Here is a 26,936-nt window from a genome sequence, read left to right on the forward strand (position 1 = left end):
ACCCTTTTTGGAATCTTGAAGGAGTTACTAGCACCTCTAACCTGTACACCAGGTACAAGGATATTTCCCGTGTTTGCAAAGGACATAAAATGTAATTGTTACTATTTATACAAAGAGGGTCATTACAAACCATCACATTTACAGTGAGTACAAATATTGATCAGGAACCAATTTTTGTCATTAAGCTGGGACTTGTCAAGATTTGCTTTCCAAGGACCTTAATCCATAAAGAATAGATTCCCTCACCAGTGAAGTATTAGGCCAAGAGCCTGAAAGGGCTGTTACATGCTTAACAATTCTTTAAAGTCTCCTATTTTATCTTAAAAATTCATGTGGACTTTACATTGTTCCATATTTGCTTATTTTTAAAAAATGTGATCTCAATATTTGTATCCTCAAAATTTTCTACAAAATTCAATGTTCAAGGAACATATGCTCCATTTAAAAAGCAGGGCTATAAAAGGTGTTTCCCACATATACATAACAAAACATGACTTTTGAATGGATTTATTACACTGATAGGAAAATGGAAGCAACACCAAGGTGTCCCCCTGAGAATGTGGAAACTGTAAGCTAATCTTTTGAGTATTAAACTATAAGACAAACAACTGATCAGAGCAGAAGTAAGCACACACAGGTAGAACGGAGCCTAGGTAAGCTCAACTGAAACAATGTTGAAGGCAATGACATCTAATGGAGTTGCCAATCAGAAGCTAATGTGGAGAAGTAACTACTGGCAGAGAATCTCTAGCATCTTCCAGGGGAAGAGGGTACCCTGGTCCACAAACATGAATATCAGCAGGACTATCTCCATAAGGAGATGGAGGCATGAGGCAACTTGCTTCCCTTGCTCAGAATCCATGCTCACCAAGTGAACCGGCTGTTCATAATTTGGCTTCTCAAGAAGATTTGCCTAAAGGGAGAGAATGATTGATAGTTACATTTCTCATTTTGAATTAAAATATTGATAGTTTTAAAAAATATCAGTTACTGTGAGCTTGGTTAATGTGATTTTGCCATGAAATAGTTCTATTCTCCATGTGCTGACAAATGTCTGTAAGCTTCTACTCTGGACCTTTCAGACCCTGGACATACCAAATTTGCTAAGGTGATGCCACTAGTAAGAGTGGCCATTTGGCCTTCCCCTGGTAAAAATTCTGCTATCCTCAAAGGTCTGTGCTCCTGCTGTTCAATATGTTAGCCACTAGCCACATGTGGGGATTGGGCACTCAAAATGTGACTAATTTGAATTTAGATGTGCTAGTAAGTATAAAATACACACTAGATTTTTTTAAAAAAAGTGTAAAAAGATCATTGTTTTAAAAATTGACTATAGATTGAAATAAAATATTTTGGATATAATGGCGCAAAATGTTATTAATTCCATCTATTTCTTTTTTTTTCAAATGTGGCTGCTAGAAAATTGAAAATTACTGAAGTGGCTTCCATTATATTTCCACTGGACAAATCACTCTTTAATACAAATGCCAAATATGTTTGACTTTAAAGTTTGCACCATGTCCCTTATAACAAAGGAACATAGAACTGGGAAGATGTAGGAAAGGCCCAGTGGTATCATTCTTACATTAATATGAGTGGCTATTTCTTACTACCTTCCTTTAAAAAGGCCAAGAGGTAATCTTATGCAGTTCCTAACTATGGGTACAAAAGGCTGTGGAGTTAAGAGCCGGATCAAAGCTGACCTCTACCATGTTTACTAGCCAAGACTCTGAGCAAACTATGTAACCAGGCCTCAGCATGCACACTAGTAATGTGCAGATAATAGTAGATAACCCCCTAGGACAGTGCTGGCACATAGCTCTGACTGAATTAACATCTGATGAATGAACCCAAGAGCCAAACAGCTAACCCTGGCTTCCTAGTAATTTAGTATTGTGATTTCCAAAGGACTGAGTTATAAGGTAAATCTCAAAGATAAAAATGTGAAAAGATAGGTTTTTATTCATCAAAAGTTAACAGCAACAGGCACGTATTAAAATGAGTATGGCAAAGCCTTTAACAAATGGCTTTACACTCAAGCTTTCTCCCAAGAAAATGGCTGTTGCAACAAACTGTAAACATAATTAATAAACAGTCTTTTACAGTAACAAGGGAAATACAAATGAACTAAAAGAAAGCACCGGTTTCTCTTAAAACTAGATTACAGTTGTGCTTACTATACATAAAACAATTTTAAAACAAATTACAAAAGTGGAATGTTTTAAGTTTAAAATTAGTCCTTAAATTTTGTCCTAGAAAACATCTGTTCACATCAAAAGGCCCATCAAAGGGTAACGTTTCATCAAAGGGAGGGACAAGAAAACAATGCACTTTTTTCAAATCAAAACGAGAAGTTTGGTCACTTAGCTTTGTGCATAGTTTAAGGCAACTGGAGCAATCTGTTACAGCTTACCTACCTCCCCCTCCCCCAAGTGTGGCTGCTCATTATGTCACATTCTAAAATAATAAATAAAAGCTTACATTTCCAATCCTTTCCCACATGGATGAACATAACACATGCACGGTCATACATGCACAAACATGCACGCAAACACACATCCACACATTCACACACAACATACCTCTCACTCACTGCAGCGAAAGGGACTTTAGTACCCTGGATCTGAAGGACACACTTCCCCATCCCACTTTATTTCAGATTGGCAAATACCCTGAGCTGATTATGGTGTTTTAAACATTCCACCTTTTTCTTGCATGTGCAGGTCAAGTGTACAGTAGTGAAAACAACATGCAATGTCTTCACTGCAGAATCATAACACAGCTAGGACATTGGCGTTCCTCCCCTCCCACCCCAAATTAAAAACTAAGAGCTAAAAAAAAATGCATTGCCAAACAGCACTGGAGTAGAAGCTTGGCGGTACTCTATGATAAATGCACTGGAATAAATGCTCAGCTTCCAGTGCACGAAATAAAATACAGCAAACAGGAGGCTTTGGTGGCATCCAAAGTAGAAAAAAGGCAAACAGGGGGAAGAGCTGCAGTCTAAAGTTTGATCTTTAAATTTTTTTTTTTTTTTTAGTGGTTCCTTCACAATCATGCTCCAAAGCAATTTAGAACCAATATTTTCAGAGTTGATTTGTAAACACTGAGTCTTGCCAGAGGCAGCAGAGGCTGGGCACTTCACATTTCCTTTTTCTCAGAGAGAACTTAGTGGAAGGTACAGATACACAATGTTGCATCAGACTGGTTGAATTCCAAGAGATTGCTGCTGAAAGATTCAGTTCAAGTTTCATGTTTGAAGAATAAATGCTTTGAAAAATGCGTGGCACACTGAGAAACTTCTTTTTTTACTCTTTTCGGGTTCTCCTGCTGGGCTTTGCATATTCAAGGTTTCACACAAAAGCCAAAAGCATATTGCTGTATGTTCAGGTCTTATAATTAAAAAGTGGGTTCAAATGATCCAACTTAGGAAATCTTGGAAATAAATAATGCTGGCATCATTCACTTGGAAACCTTGGCAGTCAAGAGTAAGTTCTCTCACCTCAAGACCCCGTTTCACATTACTAAAAACCTCCAGGAGGCAGTCTGTCCCACTGGTTCAGGGGTTATGATAACCGGTTTTCCTGAGGTAATAACTTTGAGTTCAACTCAAATGCGGCATCGGCATCCTCGCTGCTGGACTGCTCTCTCTGCAGCCCCTTCCAGCTGGCCTTATTCAGTCCTACATGTCCAAGCATTGTCTGGGATAGCCTTGTGTCTGAAAACCTGGCCCATTCTGTAAATAACGGTTCCACTAGGTAAGTCATAAAACCTTGAAAAATAAGAGAAAACAGCTATTAACGAATGCTCGCAATTTAGAGATCTAGACGACATTAACCTTCTTAAGTCCTATTCCAATACTACCTAAATCTTTTCAAAAACTCTAAATATGTGTGTTCATGTATAACTTACACATCTTCTCTGAAGAATCTATTACTTAAAAAACTCAATGGAACTTTACCTAAAGGTAAACTGGTAAACATTATTAAGTCTTTTCTGATTATGTCTCTCAGTTGAACAACCACATCTTAATACTTATGCAAACATGCACTGGCCACATGGACTCTGAGGATACTAGGACAACACAACTCAAAGTTTAGTTTCAGTGAGACAACTGGAGGCCAAGATGGGGTGTCTCCTCCAGGAGGTGGGTGCTGAGGCCAGAACTGGAACTGGGGAACTCACTGCTTTACCCCTCAGGGACAGAAACCTCTCCTGATAATAATTGGACAATTTGTCTAATTAACTTTAGAACTAAAACTCAGAAGAAGAATTAATCAGCTTAAAGATAACAGGGGAGATTAACTTTTAAAAATCATTGCACTGAACACCAAAAGTGCGCCAGGATCCTATTTTATAAATAACTCGTATAATTGATGGAGCTCAATTCGTAGAAAAGGAGAACAAGTCATTTCAGAATTGTTTGTATCTGTAGGTTATACAATACTCTACTGCACATCATATCTGATTTCATACTAAGTACTATCTCACTTAGTCCAAAGAAGCCTCCTAGGAAATAGTTTATCAATCAAATCAAAACATACACGTTATCTTCCTAAAATTCTGACCTGTTAATAAAGTGAGAAATAAACAGAGCACACTAGTACACAGTATTTCTGAGTCTTCACATTTAAGAGTTTTCTTGAAGTAAAATATGTGGACCACAGATGGATCTCACTGAAATTAAAGGAATTATCCCAAACTATTTTTAATTAGGAAAATCCTATATGGTCTTATGGTTGATATTTTTTTAAGTTTACATAATTATGGTAACTGAACAGTTATGATGATCTGCAATAAACTTTCTTTTATTGATACATTCCCTCCACATAATATTAACTTGAGATTCTACTGTCGGGCAGGCACTGTTCCATCCAGGGTGGCTGGGGATACAGAACACAACATCTCTACCCTCAAGGAGCTTATGTTCTGGTGAGGAGAAAGAGATAGCAGAGAAGAATGTCGTTAATACAGCCCAAGAACAGAGCAGCTTTTGGCAGCTATCCTCTAGCCACCATGTCCTGCTGAGTCAGGCCTTTACAGTTAAATCACCAACAGTTGAGGGCTTGCACCCAAATGTAGAACCTTATTAGTGTAGGTGTTACATGATTCATTTTATGTGATTCTCGCCATTGTTACAACAGGTTGAGATAAAAATACCTACGCCAGGGCTGTGGGCACAGGCATGCAGCTGCCTCTCGGAGGTACACTCTGTCAACGGGGACCCTTCAAGCACAGCTGCCTCTATCTGCACAGATTTCACCTCACTCTTACCCAGGTACTACTCAGCAAAACTAACATCAAAGAAGATTATATTTGTTACACATGACTCACACTTACAAATCCTAAGCAGGCTCCAGGTAATCACTATTAAGATTTGACATCACAAAGACCCATTTGAAGCCCTACACCTACAGCTTGTTAACTATTGGTGGGCAAACTATCTGAAAATGGCAGACTTGCAGTATTCGACTCCTAGGGTGGCTGCGAGGAGTCAGCAGATGTCCACTCTCCTCATCACATCATTTATCTTATCCCTGGTCCTCTGACAACCCATTCTAGAAGTGCCCAACACTGACCAGACCTGCACTTCGAGATGAACAATTTGAGGAGTCTGGCTTCTGCACTCTTAGAAAAATTGTGAATTTCTTAACCTCACTTGCAAGTTCTATTAACCTATTAAGACCCAAGTTTTTAATTCTGTGAGTATTTCAATGAAATTGACCCAGATGCATTAAGATAGGTTGGAGCTCATAATCTACAACTTATATATTATATTAATAATAAAAATTACATAGTCATATAATTATATACTATATTTAAGATTTTTATACATTTTTCTACATCTAGAACAATGGGAAAATGAGTTAAAATAGGGAGTCATTTCCTCAGGCAAAAAGACATTTATATAAAAGAGCTAGAGTAAGTTTACTACTCATTCACTCATCTTCAATTCCCTTTTGCCCATATTTCATCCATTGTTTTGCATTTGAAAATTATCCTACTTGACAATCAAGACAGAGCAGATCTATTTCTTAACTGTATTATCCATCTGCTAACTTCCGCACTCCAGGCCAGTCTGGGCTTTCCCAGAGGTTCCGCATCCCTATGCACTCCTATAGGTCTGACCACTCTCGTCACAGCTTCTCTACCTGTCCCTCTGCAGTCAAGCCATTCACTACCCATTTTCTTCCACATGGGAATCCTTTACAATTACAACAGAATAATTACATTTTTGAATTTCTGATTCTACAGCATGATCCTCCTTTCGCAGTATTATGCCACAGAATTGTTCTACCTTCTCAATTTCTAGAAACCTTATTTTTTTTTGAAGTTCAACCTAATGCTCAAAAGGCCCTACTCAATCAATACCATCTATCAAAATTACATTCTTACCTCAAAACCTTCTTGAGCAACTTGTCTCCACCATTCCCTACTTTACAACCAAACCCCAAAACACTCAATGCCAGGCTATCATTCCTCTGCTCTTCTACAAGCCACAATGCTTTAATCACAGAATATTTCACTGTGTTCTACTACAGTTAGTAGTTCATTCAACGTACAGTTCTCCACAGCCTCCTGTGTGTGGGTACAGTGCCAGGCTTTAGGAATACTCTAGGCAAGGCAAGGTGTGAGCAATAGTGTAAGCACTTGGTGCCTGGAAGAGGACCACCTAACGCTGCCTGCAGAGTGAAAAGCACATGCTGGAGAAGGCATCATGTGAGCTGGGTCTTCAAGAAAAAGGAGTCATGGGATGCAGACAACAAAGAATGGAAGGGCACAGAGGGTGAAAGAGTCCTAACAAGAGAAAACAAGAATAAGATTTCTTAAATTATTTTAAAAACTAGAAATGAGCACAATTTCAATATAGATTGTATATTTTGAATAATTTCTCTTCTTGACAAAATTAAAATGACATTTTTTCAAACCAGCTATATTTAAATGTATATAGTTACCAATCTGGATGTTGGCAATAGATTCAGTCTGACGATCACAAAGTGGACTCACACTTAAATGATACTTTTTTTCTATATCTCCTAAAAATTAAAAAAGGAATTATTAAGATGGAACACATCTATTGGCTAAATATATAATTAAGGTCTGCATCATTCCTATAAGTACCTTAGAAAAATATATTTAACCCTCATGAAGACAACTTCTCAATTAGTTTCCTTTTCTTTTTTTTCTTTTCTTTTAGACAGAGGTTTATTTAGGAAAGAAAAGGCACATTAAAGGGATAATGCAGGCCATCTCCAGGGGGGAGACAGCTTGATTATTTTTTAAACTTTAAGTTATTCATACATAGAAAAGGTTGCTGGGTTGATATTTAAATGAAAGAAGTAGAAAACCTTTACTAATGTACCCTCAAGACTATAATTCTATCAGCATTTTAGTTTAAAACTTAGTTTTTAAAAGGGTGCAGCATAAAATGGAGACCCCTGGGCTCTGACTTTGAATCACATTCAACAACAAAAAAAGTCTTACATGTTTACACGGACATGCCTTCCACATACAATAAGGGATGGAGCAAATTCAGAGAAATCTTTCTGTACAATAAAATTTCCAGCCTACACTATGTATATTCATAAATGCATAAGTATATGTATATATGATAATTCCAAAAGAAGACTACTAATTTTCAAAACAGATGCTCAATTTGCACTATGTGCACATTATACTGGCTGTATGCACATCTATGAATTATTGTTAAAAATATCAAGAGGCTCTTATAAATGCTGAGTTCTTATTTTATTCATGCAATGCTAAAACATGGACTGAATAATTTATTAGTCAATACTATAACTTGCCTTGGTGGAAGAATTCTTCTGTTACTTTTTCACTCCATTGTTTGCTTAATTCCCAGGTCCGACAAGGGTTACAGATATCAGCACATTTCAAAGCCATCTAGCAAACAAAATGTTAAATTTGTGGTGAGAAAAAAAAAACATAAGATCTCAATTGTACTAAGTTTAAACATACCCTAACAATGGGAAAAAGAACACTTAAAAAAGAAAAAGAGGCCAGGTTCGGTGACATGTGCCTGGAATCCCAGTGATTTGGAAGGCTGAGGCAGGAGGATTACAAATTCAAGGCCAGCCTTAGAAACTTAGCGAGACCCTCTCTCAAAATAAAATATAAAAAGAGCTGGCAATGTAGCTCAGTAGTAAAATTGCCCTGGGTCCAATCCCAAGTAGCAAAAGAAAAGAAAAGAAAAGAATAGAAGAGAAGAGAAAAAGAAAAAGAGCTAGAGTATAGCTCAATTATACAACACGTTAAAGTTTAACATGCATCAGATGCTGGGTTCAATCCCCAGAACAAACTAAAAAGAAAAAAGAAAAGAAAATATATATATATATTTTGTTGTTGTTGGTTTTGTTGTTATTTTTCAATGGCACATTATAATTATACATATTAGCGGAATTAATTATGCCATATTTGTACATGTCCACAACATAATTTGATCATGGTATTCTGATCTTGCAGACATTTTCTTCTCATCAGAATTCTTGAGTATAAAAATACCAGGCTCAGGGGCCATGGATATGGCTCCGTGGTAGAGCATTTGCCTAACATGCATGAAGCGCTAGGTTCGATCCCCAGTGCTACTTAAAAATATAAACAAATAAAATAAAGGTATTGTGTCCATCTACAACTAAAAAAAAACAAAACAAAAAAAAACAACAAAAAAAAAAAACACCAGGCAGCAGATCTGCCAATGCTTTCCTAGAAAGTGTATCCTGACTAAGGAAACACCTTAGCTGTCTCTCCAGATTAACTACCCTGAAAAAACACTCTAGAATATTTTATTTTTATTGTAATAGTAACATAATTTACCCTAGAAATACAACCTTTCCAACCCTCATTTTACCTGTAAAACCAAATGCCTATGTCTGGCATCTTCTAGGCACAAGTCACCTCTATCCAAATGGGACCTAAACAATGACAGGTACTCGTTCTGACGACTGATATCTGTGGCCAGTATCAAAGCACCTATCTGAGTCTCCATTTGTTGCCTGTAATTAAATAAATATAAGAAGAAAGTATAAGACTTTTAGTTAAATAATTATTCTTGATTTTTCCCCTTAAGCAAAGCTTTACAGAGCCCTAAGATATTCAAACTGTCATCCAACTTAAAAATTTTATCTACAAAAAAAATGTATTTTAAAAAATTCATTTAAAGACTATTAAAACAATCAAAACTAAAACCAAGGGAGTTTGTAAGAAAATGCCAACATACAAACAGTCCAAAAAAGTGCCTTTGTTTTTGCTAACCAAGGTAGAATTATTTGCTTTAAAAAAAAATGAATATAGCATTGGTATGGTATTTGAGAAAATCCTTTTCTAGGGTTTCTTTGCTGGAAAATTCTTGTGCTGAGGATAAACAACTTTGGTTTCTCTTTGGTGCCTGAGATTTGAAAGGCAGAAGGAAGATTCAAATGGAGAGAATACTAGACCATTCAACAAATGACCACCTCAGGCATTTTGACAAATATGCCTAAGGAAATTCTGATGATACCACTAAAAAATTAATTAAATTTAAATTTGACTATATATTCAAAGTCAAATTCAAGAATTAATCAAATATTTGTATATGAATATTCAAATTTCTGGAAGAAAAAGGTGACATGCTAATAGAAATAGCAAATATAAAATATTAAAATTACCTCATGTCAAGTAACTAGAGTAATACACTGAAAAATCCCTTCCCTTTGTTCTAATGCAAGTATATCTTTGTTTAATGGTCAGCAAACAGCTGACAAACACATTAAAACACTCACAAAATTGATTAAAGTAAAATAAACCCTAAATGAACAAAATGTAAAAGGATACTATTAACAGTTTTCCTCATTTTCAGTTTATTTTTATTAAACCTAAAGAAATCAACAAAGTTAATCATCAAATGCAAAACAGGATAAAAAGTAAACAATGAGGCAAATATGTTAATCTGTCTTAATAAAAACATCCCCAAAGTTAGATAAATAAATACTGTACAGTTTAAGCAATTTTTATATTTGTGCTACAGCAAGAAACAGTTTACTTACCAGAAGTATTGTCATACTCCAAATGGTAACCATGAATAGATTTAAAAAAATAAAAAATAAAGTCCAGCTTTTTCCTTATAGTCATTACATAAAACAGTTTTTTAAGAAAACAGTTTTAAATTATAAAAGGAAAAAGGTAAATGAGTGTAAATTTTAATACTCAAGCATACACCCTGACACTTCACCACTTTTCTTGATGGATGGTACATGGTTTTCTGAAGTGCATCTTCTCTATGTGCAGCATCAGTAAAACCTTTTTATTTTCACTACTTTCATGTCTGTTTGTGAACTATACCATGGCAGTTCACCACCACCATGTTGAACTTATTTACATTGATACTTTTAATAGTCCTTTTAATGTCCTGCCTAACATTAAATTATTTTTCTAAAATATTATTTTCTTTTCATCATATATTTTAATAGCTCTAAAAGTGACTTTAGAACTATGCTCTTGAGGACACAGTTTCATTCTTTCCTTCTCAGCAATTTTGAAAACTTCCTGAGACAGACTGTAATGAATCTACTTGTTATATAGAAAAATTACTTTCTACACAATTTGCCTTTACACCTAGACCTTAAGATTTTATTCAGCTGAGCATACAGTGGAAATATGTAAGACCTATTTAAGTAGTAACCTATGACTGAGCCCTTTTATATCTGGAGTAAATGTTCTAGTACTCAAATTCATAGAATGGTCTTTCATAAAAATAAATAGCCACTAAAATATTACAGACTGGATATATAGTACAGGATTAAACATTTGAAATTTTGATAAATATATTTTTAAATAAGATAATTTATCCATTTAGTTTAACAAAAACTGAAAACTATAGAACACCTGGACATAATAACATTAATTTCAAAACTTTGTAGATTTATTTGCCAACTTAATTTCCATAGTTAATAGCAAATTAAATTTGTCTTAATCCAACATACCTTCTTTCTAATGGCAAATGTGAGAATAAACCGGATTCTCTCAATAAGCCCACTGCAGATCTCCAGTGGTGATTTTCCAGTACTGAGGTATTCTACAAAAAGTATGTTTCTTAGTTACTTAATGGCAAGTCTCTTCCTAAACAAAGAATTATTTGTCAGTAATATTAATCTGGTCAAAATTCTAGCATTCATTGAGAATTTATTTTTGCTACTTTTATTTCTTCAAAATATGAAACATTTATTCTAAAATGCAAAAAATCAGACTTTGATGATAAAACTGCACTAACCTTGTATAAAGTTGCCAAGTAATGGTTAGTTTTAATAAGGAAAGGTTGATTAACACCTGGATGATCCAGATCATGAGTGGCAGCTGCAATTAAGCTCAGCAAGATGTCCCAAGGAGTTACAGAATTGGCAAGCTAAAATGTGACAAAAGAATAATTAATCATATATTTGAAGTAAACTCTACACCACTAGAGTAGTTTTGAATTAGCAGCCAGTGGTAGTGTTGACAGTCTTCCCCCACTTCATGTCATTTATTTCAGGCAGACTATTCATGAATGCCACCAACACCTGCCAGGTACTACCTTATCAGGACACTGTGGCAGGTGTGATATAACAGTGTTCTATGGAGTTTACAGAGCTTATCTTTATACTGCTTCATTTTTAACACACTTACCTAAAATGATAGCTGAAGTATAAACCATTTATTTTTTAAATGGTTTTTGAAACCTGACAAACACAGGTGTGTGTATTTTCATTATTGGAGCTATTACAAAGTAGAAGACCTATAATTTCCAGAGTGTTTATCTATCAATAAATTGATCACTGAATTTCAATAATGTAATTTAAATGCAAGGTTATTCCTGTAGTCTTAACATTTAAGGAAGCTACTGAGGAATCATGCAGGCAGAAGTTTAGGTCAAGTGTGTAATAAAATTCTCTCCCAATGGATGTATACATTCAGAACAAGTCACACACAAAGTCAAGTCACACAAGAGGGAAATCTGTAAACTGGCACTTATAGTTTTATCTTCAATAATCATTACCAAACTTATTTGATACAATAAAACAATCTACAACAAAAAAGTCTAATATTAGCTGACTGAAATTCAACAATTAAATTAGTCACATTGAGTCTAGCATCTGCTCTCATGAACTCTCTCTTTTTCTGGCAAAATTCTACTTAACCTTATCCTATAAGGCCCAACTCCACGGATCCACCCTCCAGCTACTTCCTCAGCAAAGGACTGGTTTGTGCTCCTGTAGCACTTCACAGGGCTGACCATCCTTGTGGTTTTCATGTTAGGTTCTGACATGTTCCACAACTAAAATTTCAAAGATCAAAATTCATTTCTTATATACATTCTTTGTCATCAGCTATGTAGTCTGTACTCAGTGCAAGAATAATGTGCACATGATACATTCCACTTTGTGTTTGTGGAATTGCATGTATTTGTATGACACCAAAAAGATGATGTCTACTAGAGATAAGAGTCCTAAGTATAGAAAAGAAATCAGAGATGAGAGAGAGATTTAGGAATCATCACCTGCAGATGTAACTGAGAGCCATGTGAGCCCATGAATGACATCTACCCCAGAATCTGCCTAGTAGTGCCCCTAGCATTACTTTAAAACAGTTCTCTCCCCTTATTCTGGCTAGATGTGAGGAGGAAAACAACTAAACCAGTTTGTGCCAGTTGAACTGAGAACACAGCCAGTCATCTGATCTTTCATGTCCCATTTTTTTAACTATATGTATCATGACTTTTTTAATATCATCTTTATTATGGTATAACTTCCATGCAGTAATAAAATATATACATTTTATGCATACAGTTTTGACACATGTATACTCTCAACTATCCCAATTTTTAAATTAAAAATTTTAAAAGGCCAACCTGAAACCTTTCTTTGAGAACTTTGTGGGAGAAATTGATAAAGAACCTCCGTGCAAGTCTGGAAAATGAAATAATGGAGATAAATTCTCTGAAGCACAGAGGAGGGCTGACCTAAATAGAGAGGGCTCCTCCCACTACCCATCTTCCACTGGCCACACCTAACTACAGCCAGGAGCTAGGAAATCTAAGAGATGGCAGGTAAGCAGGCTGGGGAGGCTTGTGGATAAATGAAGACAAATGTGATTTTAAACACTTTTCATCATTAACAAACTCAATGAACTCTATAAAAGCCAAAGCTTTGATTAAGGACATAGAATCACTGAGCCCTCAATGCAGCAACTGCCTTCTCCCTTACTACAGTACACACTTAAAAACATACATACATCATTTCTCCCTTTAGTATTTACATTTTGTCTTCAAGACTGAACTTACATGGACTACAAAGAATTTTGTTCCAATTGAGCCTGATATCCTTGAATTACTGACAATGTTAATAATCATGGTTGTCACTGAGGAAGCTGTGATTTCTGCCTCTGTTTTCTATTTTATGTTTAGACTCACTCTTACATATGAGTTTAAATCAATTACTATATTAATTTAGCAATATCTGTGGAAGATTGGTTCTTGGCTGCCAGTGCAGCCAAGTCACGAACTTAGGAAAAAGTCTCTGAAAGTAAATTCAAAGCAAATTTCTTATAATTTACACCTAAAGTCAAGGTCCACCTCTTACCTTAGGTTCCTTTAAGTAACAGTGCATGGCCTGAGTAACATCTGCAGCATGGACTGCATTATGATAAGGATTTTGACTGTGGTAATCTTCTTGAATCATAACTGCATCAAAGAAAAAAAGATCCCAATTGTACTGTAAATGGGTGACATGTAAAAGTACAAAAATTGTGATAATTGTCAGTTATCCACTCATATTTTCCATGGAACTATCAGCTAAAATTGTCCAGATTTCAAGAGATGATAATCAACTCACAATTCACATTTACTGTCTTTCATCTGAATATGTCTGACTAGATACATTCTGAGAAGTATGACATTAGGCAATTTCATTGCTGTGGGAACATCATCAAATGTACTTGCACAACTTTAGTGGCTACAATTCACTTGGGTATATGATCTCCTGGGACCACTGTCATACATATAGTCTGTCACTGACAAAAAGCTGTCACGTGGTGCACAATGGCAAATGTGTTTTAACTAAAAAATTTTAAGTGGTTTGTTACAGAGCAATAGATAACTGATGAATCTGATAAAAAAAATTAAACAAGTTCTCATACAAATCTTATTATTGTTAAATGGGTTAGACTCACCTAAAAATCTACGAAGTTTCATCATATCTAAATGGAAGTACTCAATTAATCCATGAAGACTAAATAAATGAAAGGTTAAACTTACTAGACTATTTCCTAAAAAGAAAGAAGAGATATTACATTAGTAGAAAACATATAAAGTAACATAATTAACACTGCACTTTCCAATTTGGATTTTGAATACAAAACTCAGAAAGTAAGTATCCTCACTTCTACTTTTGGTCTACCTAATTCTTTTTAATTTTACCTGTTATGAACTTCAAATGTAACAATTTTGTTCTACTCTAAGGGGGGAAAAACTTTTATTGTTTCAGTTTTCTACAACCGAAAAACTAAAAAATAAACCTTTCAGATAGATTATTTTTTTAAAGTCACCAAAATAATTAGAAAACTTTGATAACTGCCACACACTGATTAAGCCAATTCAACTTCCCAAAGCACCTAAAACATGGTTGCTTTTAACCCCTTCTTCTAATATGCCCTCTATCACCTAGATTTAACTAAAACTGGCTTTTTTTTAAAACTAAAACTTGGCTGCAACCTTGTTGGGTGAAGGCTATTTATTCTTAGGTACTCAGGGCAAGGCAGATCAGTGACCTCTTCAAAAGCTCCAGGATCAAAACTATACACTCAATCACTTGCCTTTTCCATATTTGCAGCAGAAAATCTAAGAGTTTTTTGCAGGGGGAAATTGGAAAATTATGTCCCTAAAGATTCATGGTCAACAATGCCCAGCAATCTTACTGTTTTTCCAGTGAACTGGGAAATGCTTATTTTCAAGACTTTTCTACTCTTCTCAAACTTTCAGCATACTCACTGCCCATCTACTACTCCTCATTCTTCACAGCCTCCTACTTCACAGAAAAACCACAAGCCCTCAAGTTTCCCTTTCAGTCAAAAGCAAATCCATCCACACCTCCTCAAGGAAGGTCCCTTTCTAGTTCCATCAGAGACACCTACTATCATGCAAATCAATCAGTGTCTTTCTCCTATATTGTTCCAATAGGCATCAGCATTCAAACCTTCTCTAAATTCCCATTTCTTTCAAACAACAAAGAATCTGGGCTTCTCTCAGCTCCTCTATCCCCTACACAGCCAAGTCTTCATCCTCAACTTCCACTCCTTTATCACTGAATGACAAGAGTCATATCAAGTACAGAAATCACATTTGGAAAACGTACTATCCTTATCGTGATTAGTTTTCCCTTCCATGCTATAGCTCTCCATTTTTTATCTTATATTAGATTTATCAAAGTTTTAGAGACTTCTTCTAAAGGACACATACAGATATTAAATAGACTATGTTTTAAAGGGGTATGATGTCAGAAATTACTGCCAACTGCTAACCTTCAGATAACAACATATACAGTATTCTAATATTCTTTGAAGAAGTTTATGATTCTTACTAAGATGTAAAAAAGATTAACTAGTTCCAAATTGAATTTTATAGTATTAATATTTAAGAAGGATAATAAAGGACTAGTTAACTGAATTTGTAATCCAAAACAGACTAAATACAATTGTCAATAGAAATCATAGCTGAGAAAAAAAAAAGTAAATTAACTGGAGCAATATTTGCCATGAGCAACATTAGAAAGGATGTGGTGAGCCAGAGATTCCTTTTCACGAGTACCTGGCATATCACCTTCACATGGAAAGAGGAAAAAAAAAAATTAAACCTTTTAGAATGGATTCAAGTCCTAATAACACCCTACTGGAACAAACACAAATCCACATGATTTGGAACCATTTGTGAAAAAGTGAGTTTTATTCCCACAGTTACTGCTGGAATAACCAAGTTTTCTTCAGTTGTGTACATAGATATTTTAGAATGGTATATTCATTCTGTGTATTCAGGTTATCATACAGTTCTCCAAAATCACTGTCCAAATCTTACAAAACAAATCACCAATTTCTAGGGTCTAGAATAAGTTTTACAAAAGCTAGGACCTAAGGGAGAAATATCTTCTTCTGGAATTCAGGCAAACAATGGTAAGAGACACACACAATATCCTCCACTAAGAACTTTCCGGGAATCTGTCAAGAACTAATCAATTCAAGTATACTTCCCATATCAAACTGAAAAACTGCATGCATACTTCTTCCCTTTTTCAGTTCAAAAAACACTGAGTATTTTAATACAGTGAATGAGAATACAAGTCAATAAAACATTTCAAAACAAGACATGCTTAGTTGTATTAAACAAACAAACAAAAAAAAACAACACAGGAGAACTTTTTTTTTTTTAAATAGAAAGGAAAATAAACACTTTCTTGAAAAAGAAAACTGTAATTATAGAAAAGCTATCTCATAAAAATATACCAAAAGATGGAACTGCCTAAGGTTTAGTGGCCCTCAATGGTTTTTAGAAAGTGATCCTCCAGAGACAGTGCCACAACACAGGCTGGCACATAGTGTCCTTAGGAACCAGGAAACTCTTTGGGGCAGCAAGCTATATCTTGCTCCCACAGCATCACTTCACTCTCATCCCTGTAAAAGGAGCATCAAGTATATCTAGCAGACAGTAACTATTTTCCTCCTTGGAGCAGACAGCTGGGGACCATTTGTCTTGGCATGAATCACGGAGTTTTGCCTCCTACTTCTCCCTGTCCTCTTCCTAGTATCATCTGGGGAATTACCAGAGTAAGAAATACAAGAAAACACTGGATCAATAAGCAAGAAGGGGAAAGTATACACTTGGATAACAAGAACACATATCCGGAATTAGTTTCAGGGTAAATAGTGTTTAAAGGAAATCCATTATGATTGCATAATGCGAGTTGATGAAATTCCTTCTGACCATTTGTTCAATAACATCTCTTTAAGTAGAGAATTTCTATAACTTTTAGGTAGCTGTAATTGACTGTGTGCGTCACCTCCTATAAAACAAAGGTGGCTAACCATGGGCAGATTATACTAACCCCTCATGATCTGAAATCAGCACTAACAAGCAGCCATTCAACCACCTTCTCCACAATTACAGATGAAGAAGTTAGGTAATCAAAGCGAAGGTAAAGTGCTAAGTTAACTAATATAGATTGGAGGCTATCACTTCCGACCACCCTACACAATACTAAGCTTATTTCTACTTGCATCCCTGAGTCCCTGTTGAGGACTTCTAAAAATAAAATTTAGAGGTGAACAATCAACGATTTCAATGAATGACAGGCATCTCAGCAGCCTAATAATAGACTATGAGCTGACAGGTTATATAAGGCTAAACCTTAAAGGTGTTTCATTTGTATTTATTTAATATAATAACTTGACATAATAACTAAAGTAATATTTGTATTGAGTTATGAAAGGAAAATATTCGAGATCTAGAAGGAGGTAGTCACCTGATATCTCACTACCTGTGTTTTCAAGAAAGCCCAGGGGAAGACCAACTGTTAGTGACATTTGAGCCTTTCTAGCACTGACTGCCAAGGTGGGGGCAGGGAGAGCAATAGGACACCTAATCACCAAAGGGCAAAGGAGAGGTGGAAGAAAAACAGACAGGGAAGAAAAATAAAAAGGGAAGTGGAAGGTGACTTTGCTGATAAAGGCAAACCTCACTGACTTGACCATTTTGCCAAGCATAAGTCCACTCTATTTCCTGCCTACAATGTGTAAACAAAGCAGAAGGTGTGCAGAGAGGTACTTTCTGTATCCATGGCATACAGCCTAGAGGAAATAATGGGGTGATGCTATAAGGCCCACATTGATGCTCAAGATAAAGCTGTGTTTATTTGTCCACTTTATATATTGGTTTCTTATGAAAGAGCTTCACCCCAAAGTGAAATAAGCAAAAGCAGGTGATTTCAAAGGACAGCAGCAAGCCACATATTTATTTTGTCATTACAAATAGTCAGAACTGACTTCCTCTCCATGTACTTTCTACTTTGCTTCATTTTATTAAAAAGCTATTTAGAAAAAAAAGGGGGGGAAAGCTAGAGGAATTGCATATACCACGATGAATTACACAAAAATATTTATCCTAAATAAAAGATATTCCCAAAGGGAATCCAGTTTGGGTTCCCAAAGAAAATAGTGAACCATGGCATCTCCAACCCAAACAAAACTAAACCAAACTCTGGAGTGGGTGGGGCAGATCAGATCACCTGTGAGCATCTTATTCAAACCACTTTTACTCCATAGAGATTCCAATACATTCTCCTAAGCTACAAACTCTTCCTATCCCACCGTGAGAGGCAGTGCCAGAGGGAACCATTGCTGCTGACTGTAACATGACATGTCTGTCTCTCAAGAACACAGAGAAAGCAAGCCTGGGAACCACGGCACTTCAGGAAAGGATGCATCTCAAGTGGCAGCCAAGCCACCAATCACCTGGGATACACTGGGATACAGCACCAGAAGAGGTCACTATAAATAGCCACAATCTAAAAGAAACCAAAAAGGGAAAATTGAGGCCATAATGAGATAATAAATTACTCTGGATTATTAAAAATAGCTGCAATAACTGCCAACTGGCTGCATCATCATGATGATGAGTTTTGATTACTGCTTAGGGTAATAATAAAAGCACAAAATTGTGAGATTGTCAACATTTAGAAAAGTCACTATAAAAAAGACACAAAATGATGCTCCCTCTGCCAGCAGAGGGCTCATAACCTGAGTCAATGAAAGCAACAGCCCACCAGGGGCTGCACCATTAATGCAGTAATCTAGAGGCTACATTAACTTGAGTAAGTCAAATTCTTCACTTACCATTTGTTAGTCTATCAAATAGAAAGATATCAAAATTCCAATTTCCAACTTTTTCCAGCATACACTGAAATGAAAACCAAACATTCCTACTGTAATTTAATTTTAATAACATTCTCTGTCTTTTGTAGATAGTCCATAGAGAAGTTAATGAAAATGGAAAGTGACTGATTTACTTCAAGAAATACCAAGTATCATTCTTCTTTTGGCTCCAAAAAATGCCCAAAGATATAAACTCAATTTGAAAAATAAAATCATTATTTTGTTTTTCAATTAATGAATGTACAGGTAGACAGGTCCTAGTCTTTCAACTTATTCCTATAGTCCCACAAAATTTCACGAATTCTAAGATAATTTAAACATCACAGAAGTGTGACTTATACGTTGCATGGACTAAAAACTAGATTTTTAAAAATCTAGTAAAACTGAATTAAAATGGCTACCTTAACACTGACACCCACTACCAAGCAAGTCTATAGATGGGAAAACAGGTAAAACTTAGCATTAATATGCTCAGCTAGAAAGTGAAAAAGATGGGATCTTAGTCTGGTTCTGGAACTCAGGCACCTGACATTAATACTATACCATACATAAATTATCTATTATTCATGTTTTTAAAAACATTTCCAACTTAAGGGATATTTATTATCTTTAAAAAGCATTTTAGAGCTATTAATAGAACTTACTACATGAACTTTTATGATGATGTGTACTTTAGCCAACCAAGTAAATCTCATAAAGATCCTTAAAAAAACAAATATTTTTATACCATAAATTCTTGGGCACTCTTTTTTATTGGTATTGCCTAGTATAAAACTCAAGGCTTTGCATATCTTTTGTTCTCAGCCCACATCACATATTCTTTTTTTTTTTTAAGAGACAGAAATGGTACCTTGATTTGATCATTACACAACATATACAGGTATGTTATACTGTACCTCATAAACATGTACAAATGTGTGTCAATTAAAAACAAGTATTCAATTTAAAAAATTCTATCTGACAACGTTTTGGGTCTCTGCCAGTAAAGTGGCAATAGTAAAAAAAAATATGGAACATTCACAAACTTGTGTGTCATCCTTGCCCAGGGTCTGTGCTAATTTTCTCTGCATCATTCCAGTTTTAGGTATATGTGCTGCCGCAAGGAGCACTACACCACATACTCTCAACCTGAACATCTTGTGGACTTTTTCAAGAACAAGATTTTATTCTATTTCCAGAAATTAAATGTTATATACATTGTGTATAAACTGACAGAAGCAATACTAAGATGGTACTAATAGAGTTTGTTAAAATTATGATGGTACTGATATAAGCAATAACACACAGATCACATTCTCATTTTATAAAGCCAAGCTTGTAAACTTTTCAAAATTTAAAAAAAGTATAAGCAGTTTCCACTGATTTCTTTCATCAAAAAGCAAATGTTTTTCACATTAATGTGATTGTTATGAAGGTACCCCCAAAATTTACAAAATCTTAAAAAAAATAGTTTATAAATTTTGGCCTATAAAACTAAGTCAAACAATAATTTAAAATACACTAAAATTCAAGATTATTTAAAATCCTCATGTGGTCAAGAATAAGTTCATTTAACTTCAATCTGAATTATGACATTAGCTCTAAATACATAAATATGAAGCAAATAAAGCTCACATTCATTGGGTTTAGCTAAGAAATGTCTAACTCCTCAAAAATCTCTCTCTCTTTGGTACTGGGAATTGAACCCAGCAGTGCTTAATTATCGAGTTACATCTCCAGCCCCTTCTATTTTTTTTTTTTTTATTCTGAGACAAGGGTCTCTCTAAATTGCTGAGGTTGGCATCAAACATATGATCTTCCTGCCTTAACCTCCTGTGCCACTGAGATTACAGGTGTGTGCCACAACACCCAGCCAAAAATCTGTTGGCTGAAAGATACTATGCAAAACACATTTGAAAATAATGAAACCTAATTTCTTGTGCTAGGTTACCCCTACCCAGCTGGGTGAATTCAGACAACTCCTTTATGCTCTCTATGATTTTCCTTATCAATAATCTCAAATATTCAGGTAATCTCTAATTGAATTATTATACTGTACCTCATAAACATGTACAAATGTGTCAATTAAAAACAAGTATTCAATTTAAAAAATTCTATCTGACAACGTTTTTGGTCTCTGCCAGTAAAGTGGCAATAATAAAAAACAATGAACATTCACAAACTTGAATGTTCTTCCCCGCATTAAGATTTGGTATAATCTTATAGTTTAATGATCTATTGACCTACTTATTACTTAATGTTGTGATAAATGGAAATATTTTCACTCTTTTAGTTATTTCAGAAATTTCCCTTGCTCTGTCATCCCTAATTTCAGAACAGAAAGTTGATCTGAAGAAAAAAAAAATCTGAAAAATTGGCTCAATTGCTTTTTGCAGACAGAAATAGGGATCTACAAATCCGTACTGTATGGGGAAAAAAAAGGCCTCAGTAGACATGTCAAGCAATTATTGAGAAAGCTGTACACACCTTGGCTTGTCCATTATAATCATCATCTAAAATGTTTAGAGAACTGGAAGCAGTAGTACCACGGAAAAAGCGTGAGGATCTGAGATACCGCTGGAAACTTAGTAACCGCCTAATATTCCTTGCAGAGACAGACACTTCAAATTCAGATTGAGCTGAAATAAAAGGAGTAAAAGGTAAGAAGAGCAACTCATATTTGTACATATGCTACATTTACAATACTCCTAGTTACACACAAGTATTTTTAAAAATTTATTAATCATTATGCCACATTTCTAGGAGAGAAGAGGTATTTTATTTCTATTTTTAATTGAAAAACTAAGAATGAAAAAGTAAATGGTCAATTCTGGCAGGACTTAGAAAAGAGGATGACAAATCACTTTTTTTTCTAATTCACTGGCTCCCCATCATCGTCATCTTATTATGAACTCCATCTCCTTACCCTAGAAAAGAAGGCTGCACATGTTCCAGGTTTTGGCTCTCTCCGGACTCAACTCGGGTGTCACCTTCTCTGGGAAGCACACCTGAATGCACTCTCCTGGATCTCAAAGAGGTAGGAGGCCCCTCCTCTGGGTCCAAAAGCAACCCCCGCATTCATGCATTACAGTACTTCTGACAATACATTATAATTGCTTATGTGTCTGTCTCATCAACAAAGGATGAGTTTCAGTACAGGCAAAACATACCTTTTTTCATCTCTGTTTTCCCAAGTCTAACAAGAACGTCACATATATAGTAGGTAATTATAAAACACATTGTATAAAGGTATATTGTTTTTGAAATATCTGAGAGGTTCTCACACACCCAAATAAACCAGAAGTAAAATAATGCACACTCTTATTTGATCTACTTCTCCCATTTTTCATTCTACTGAGTCTAAAATACAAAGTATGTGAAACAACTGTGGAGTTAACTTTCTGATCTTTATCAGTATAATGTACATAAAACATAATAGACTCAAAATGGTAAAATATTAAATGATTATGTTTAAATTAAAATTAGTCTGAGGAAATGAGGGTAGATTAAATTCTGTTAACACAATGTTCCAAGTGCTTTGTAAAAAATATCTTACTCAAAAAAAAAGGGGGAGGATTAAATATTATCCCTATCCCCCCTGTATACCTGAGAACACTTATTAAGTCTCTGCTAAAACACATTTACCTATCTTCTATATTTCAATTCTTTTTAACTATTACTAATTCCTTTCACTATTTATTTTGCTTGCTCTTCTCATTTCTTTCTCCATACCCACTCTTTCTAGTATAGACTATTTTGTTCTCCTTCCCCATGTCTTCATTTCTGTAATGTATTTGAAATTTTGTCCTTACCATTTCCTGATTCTGAATACATGTTTCAACTCCTTCCTTGAGTTCATTGATTAGTGCTCTATTGGTAATTTTTTTGTTTCATTTAGTATTTTAAGTGAGTGGTAGAGAGTTTAGTCCCAATTTTCATCTGTTCTATAGCAATGTTTTCCTATCAAGTGTTCTGCAACCACTGAGTTCTGCTGCTCTCTTCCACTGTTTTATTTCATTAAATTACCTGATATGCCAGTGTTTGTTTGTTTTTTTAAGAATCATTACTGAAAGGGATGAGTTTTCCTGGACCTACTCTTTGCCCAAGTTCTCTGAGGGCATGAAGGGCAGGTGCTGGGAGAGGACAGAGGAGCCCTCTGAGCTTCACTACCAAATGGTGCTCTCCTTCCCTGCCAAAAAAACAGAATGTTTCCTGCAAGTACACCAGTGCCATTTCTCTAAACCAAATCTGGCCCAAGGGAACTACACTTACCCCTACTCATTCCACATTCTGGATTAGACTTAGCAAATAAAATATTTAGCTTTGTATTTTAGGGTGAGCTCTGTGCCCCACCCCACATATGCTTTATAAAAACATTATTCAGACTTCTTTATAGTTTAATATATGGTCTAGTCTTGAGAATGGCCCATGTGCACCTGAGAAGAATGTGTGCTCTGCTATAACTCCAAATGGATTATAGTGTTGCTAAAGTCTGCTATTTCTTTACTAATCTTTGATCTGGTTCTATCCGTTCTAGAAAATGTGGCAGTAAAGTTTCCATTATTGTAGAATTGTCTCTTTCTTTAATTCTTGTATTTTGGAGGTCTGTGGTTATATGTGTATGTAACTGTCATATTTTCTTGTTGGATTGAAAATTTTAGCAATATAAAATGTCCTTTGTCTCCCACAGCCTTTTTTCTTAAAGATCGTTTTGTCTGACAATAATAGAACCACTCCCAATCTCCTCATTATGATTTATATGGTATATCCTTTCACATTCTTATTATTTCAACCTCTTTGTGTCCTTTCTCTTAAAATGAGTCTTTCCTACTCAACAGCTAGAATTTGTCTTATTCCTTTTGTATGTCGAATACCTGAGTCTGGGTAATAAAAAAAAAAAAAAAAAAAAAAAAAAAAACAGAGGTTCATCTCCTGTAGTTCTGTAGGCTGGGAAGTCCAAGACTGAGGGGCCGGATCTGTAAGAACCTCCTTGCTGCATTGTCCCACAGCAGAAGGAAGAGGGAAAAGAGCATGTGCAAGCAAGAGAACAAGACAGACCTTGTCCTCTTACAGGACCTCACTCCCAGGATAACTAATCCAATCTCATGGTAACAACATTATCCAAAAAGGCAGAGCCCTCAGGGCCTAGTCACCTCTTAAAGGTCCTATCTCTCAACACTGTGGCACTGAAGATTAAGTTTCCAACGCAAGAACTTTAGGGGACATATTCAAATCGTATCAAGCTGTGTTTTTTAAAGCCAACCTGTTGATCTCTGCCTTTAAAGAGAAAAAAATACTTAATTTACATTTCAGTACTATTACTAAGAAAGAAGGATTTACTTTTGCCATTTGCCATGTTTTCTGTTTCTTCTGTTTTTCGTTCCTTAATTTCTCCATTATCTACTGCCTTTAAAAAATTTTGTTGATGTTTTTCTAGTGTTCCAGTTTGATTCCTTCTTCTTTCCTCTTCTGTATAATTTTTAATCATTTTCCCAGTGATCACCTTGGGGATTACAATTAACCTTTGAACTTTACAATAAGCTAGTTTGCCTACCAACTTAGTTTCAATGGTAAAACACTCTGCTCCTTTATATTTCCATTCTCTCCCTTTATATTGTTATTGCCATAGATTACATATTTAAACACTGTATGCCTATTAAGATAGACAAAATAACGGTTATATGTATTTGCCTTTTAAATCACATAGGGGAAAAAGGAGTTACAAATCCAAAGTACAGTAATGCTGGCTTTTGTATTTACCTACGTATTTGCCTTTACCAATGCTCTTTATTTGTTCTTATGGCTTTGGATAACTGCTAGCATTCTTTCATTTCCGCCTAAAGGACTCCCCCCTTTAGCATTGCCAGTAGGATAAGTCTATTGGTAACGAAATCCCTTGTCTTCTATCTTTCTGACTATGTGTTAATCGGAGTCTCCTTTATTCTTGAAAGATAGTTTTCACTAGATATAGAATTATTGGTTAATAGTTTTTTTTTTAATTCCCTATCATCCCACTGCCTTTGGGCCTCTAAGTTTTTGGATGAGAAATTAGCTGTTAATTTTATTCAAGATTCCTTTAGTGAGGCAAGTTGCTTCTCTCTTGCTGCTTTCAGAATTCTCTTACAATGACAATGTGTCTCAGTTGGATCTCTTTGAGTTTATCCTCATTGGAGTTCTTTGAGCCTCTTAAATGTATATATTCATGTCTTAACCAGAATTAGGAAGTTTTTGTTTTCAAATATTTTTTCAGCCCCTCTCCTCCTGGGATTGCTTATCATTGAATTCCTGATAAGAAGATGAGTTCTGCCCCTTTCCCTTGCTTGTGCTTGTTCCTCTTACTTCTGCTGTATTAAATGTAGCAAGAAGGTCCTCACTATATATAGCTCCTTGATCTTGAATTTCCCAGCCTCAAAAACTACAGGAGATGGATGAACTTCTGATATTTATAAATTACCCAGTCTTAGGTATTCTGTTATAACAGCAAAAAAAAAAAAAAAAAAGGACTAACACACAGTCCATCTTCTCTGTAGAAAAGATGTACTTTAGATATAAGACTCACTTTGATGGTACCCCATCCATCTCTCAGGTTTTGTTCTTTTTCCTTCTTTCTACTACTCAGAATGAATAATTTCAATCGTCTCATTTAAATTCATTCTTTCTTCTCTCTTCTCAAATTTGCTGTTGAACCCCTCCTCTAGTGAATTCTTCATTTTCAGTTATTGTACTTTTCAGCTCCAGAATTTGTTTGGTTCCTTATTTTATCTATATATCTATTTATTTATTTATTTTTGCTTGACACTTACCAAAGACCAGTATTTATTCAGATTGTCTTTTACAGTCAAATTTTAATGCTTATAATCTTTTCTTTTTCTGTACCAGGGATTGAACTCTGGGCACTCAACCACTGAGCCACATCCCCAGCCCTATTTTGTATTTTATTTAGAGACAGGATTTCACTGAGTTGCTTAGTGCCTCACTTTTGCTGAGGCTGGCTTTGAACTCAGGAGCCTCCTGCCTCAACCTCCTGAGCAGCCACTGGATTACAGGTGTATGCTACTGCACCCGGCTCAATTCCTTTTTATAATTATTGAGATGCTCATTTTGTTTGCACCTTGTTTTCCTAATTTTAGTTCTTTGTCCATGATTTCATTTAGCTTCATTAAAGATAAATTTAAATATTTAACTAATAATTCTAATGCATAGGCTTTCTCTGGGATGGTTTCTATCAAGTTCTTTTTTATTTTGTTTTTCCTGTTTGTATGTTTTGTAGTTTCACTGACGGTGCCTTACTGACACCTAGTCATTCTAAGTCTTTATACTGAGGCAACTCCGAAATCAGTTCTTTCACTTCTCTAAGATTGTTTATTTTTTGCTTCTTGCAAACTAAAGTCATACATTTTATGACTTCAAATTGCTTTTGCCTTTGCTTTTCCATTTGCTTTTGTCTACTGCTTATGCTTGGTAACTAAAGTTTCCATTCAATTATTTCTACACAAATTTTCTTAAATGTCAGGCTCCAAAAAGAAGGTAGGTAAGTAGGGAGGTAGGGATATAGATGTTACTAAGGAAGCTGCTGCACCAAATGGAGCTTAAAACAAGGAAAACATCTGTACCTGTCCCCTAGGGATTCACCAGGCTGACTAAAACATGCATATACAAATTTATGAAAACAGTGTCCCCACTGCTGTACCTGGCTTCAGCTATGAGACACTCCAGGTATGTGGGCACAGAGCAAGAATGAAGGGTTGTTACTGGTTTTCACCATGTGTCCTCTTGCTAAAGAACATCAGCCTCACCCTTTACCAAGCACTTTGCTGATGATTATGTGTCCAATTGGAGTACAGAACTTTGAAATAGTTTATTCTGGTCAGTTTTTCTTTTTCAGCTTAGTGTTTATTTCAGAAAGACTATCCCCTTGAGCTTGTTACCCTGTAATTTTGAGTGACAGCTATCCCCTTCCTTTAAATAGTATGTTTTTCTGGTCTTTTCTGAGATTAGCCACCCACCCCAAG

General features: G+C 35.4%; 1 protein-coding gene and 1 non-coding gene across 4 annotated transcripts in view; both read right to left on the minus strand.

The window, feature by feature from the left end:
- The window catches only part of Pde7a (phosphodiesterase 7A), a 106,694-nt gene continuing 79,758 nt past the window's right edge, over positions 1-26,936 (minus strand). For 2 of the 3 annotated variants that reach the window (XM_026410008.2, XM_026410012.2), the window contains exons 4-14: positions 21,412-21,563; positions 18,907-18,970; positions 14,200-14,295; positions 13,611-13,711; positions 11,267-11,398; positions 10,980-11,071; positions 8,870-9,014; positions 7,809-7,905; positions 6,957-7,037; positions 2,583-3,772; positions 1-913 (exon numbers count right to left, since the gene is read on the minus strand). In XM_026410008.2, coding sequence (XP_026265793.1) covers positions 3,567-3,772; positions 6,957-7,037; positions 7,809-7,905; positions 8,870-9,014; positions 10,980-11,071; positions 11,267-11,398; positions 13,611-13,711; positions 14,200-14,295; positions 18,907-18,970; positions 21,412-21,563 — 1,166 coding nt within the window. In that variant the 3' untranslated portion in view covers positions 1-913; positions 2,583-3,566. The remainder of the gene's footprint in view (positions 914-2,582; positions 3,773-6,956; positions 7,038-7,808; positions 7,906-8,869; positions 9,015-10,979; positions 11,072-11,266; positions 11,399-13,610; positions 13,712-14,199; positions 14,296-18,906; positions 18,971-21,411; positions 21,564-26,936) is intronic. The other variant, XM_026410011.2, reaches the window with a different exon arrangement.
- On the minus strand, positions 19,947-20,054 carry LOC113197610 (U6 spliceosomal RNA). Its single transcript, XR_003302725.1, has one exon. It is a non-coding gene; the product is annotated as a U6 spliceosomal RNA (small nuclear RNA).

This window comes from Urocitellus parryii, chromosome 7 (assembly GCF_045843805.1).
Source record: "Urocitellus parryii isolate mUroPar1 chromosome 7, mUroPar1.hap1, whole genome shotgun sequence".
Taxonomy (NCBI): Eukaryota; Metazoa; Chordata; class Mammalia; order Rodentia; family Sciuridae; genus Urocitellus; species Urocitellus parryii.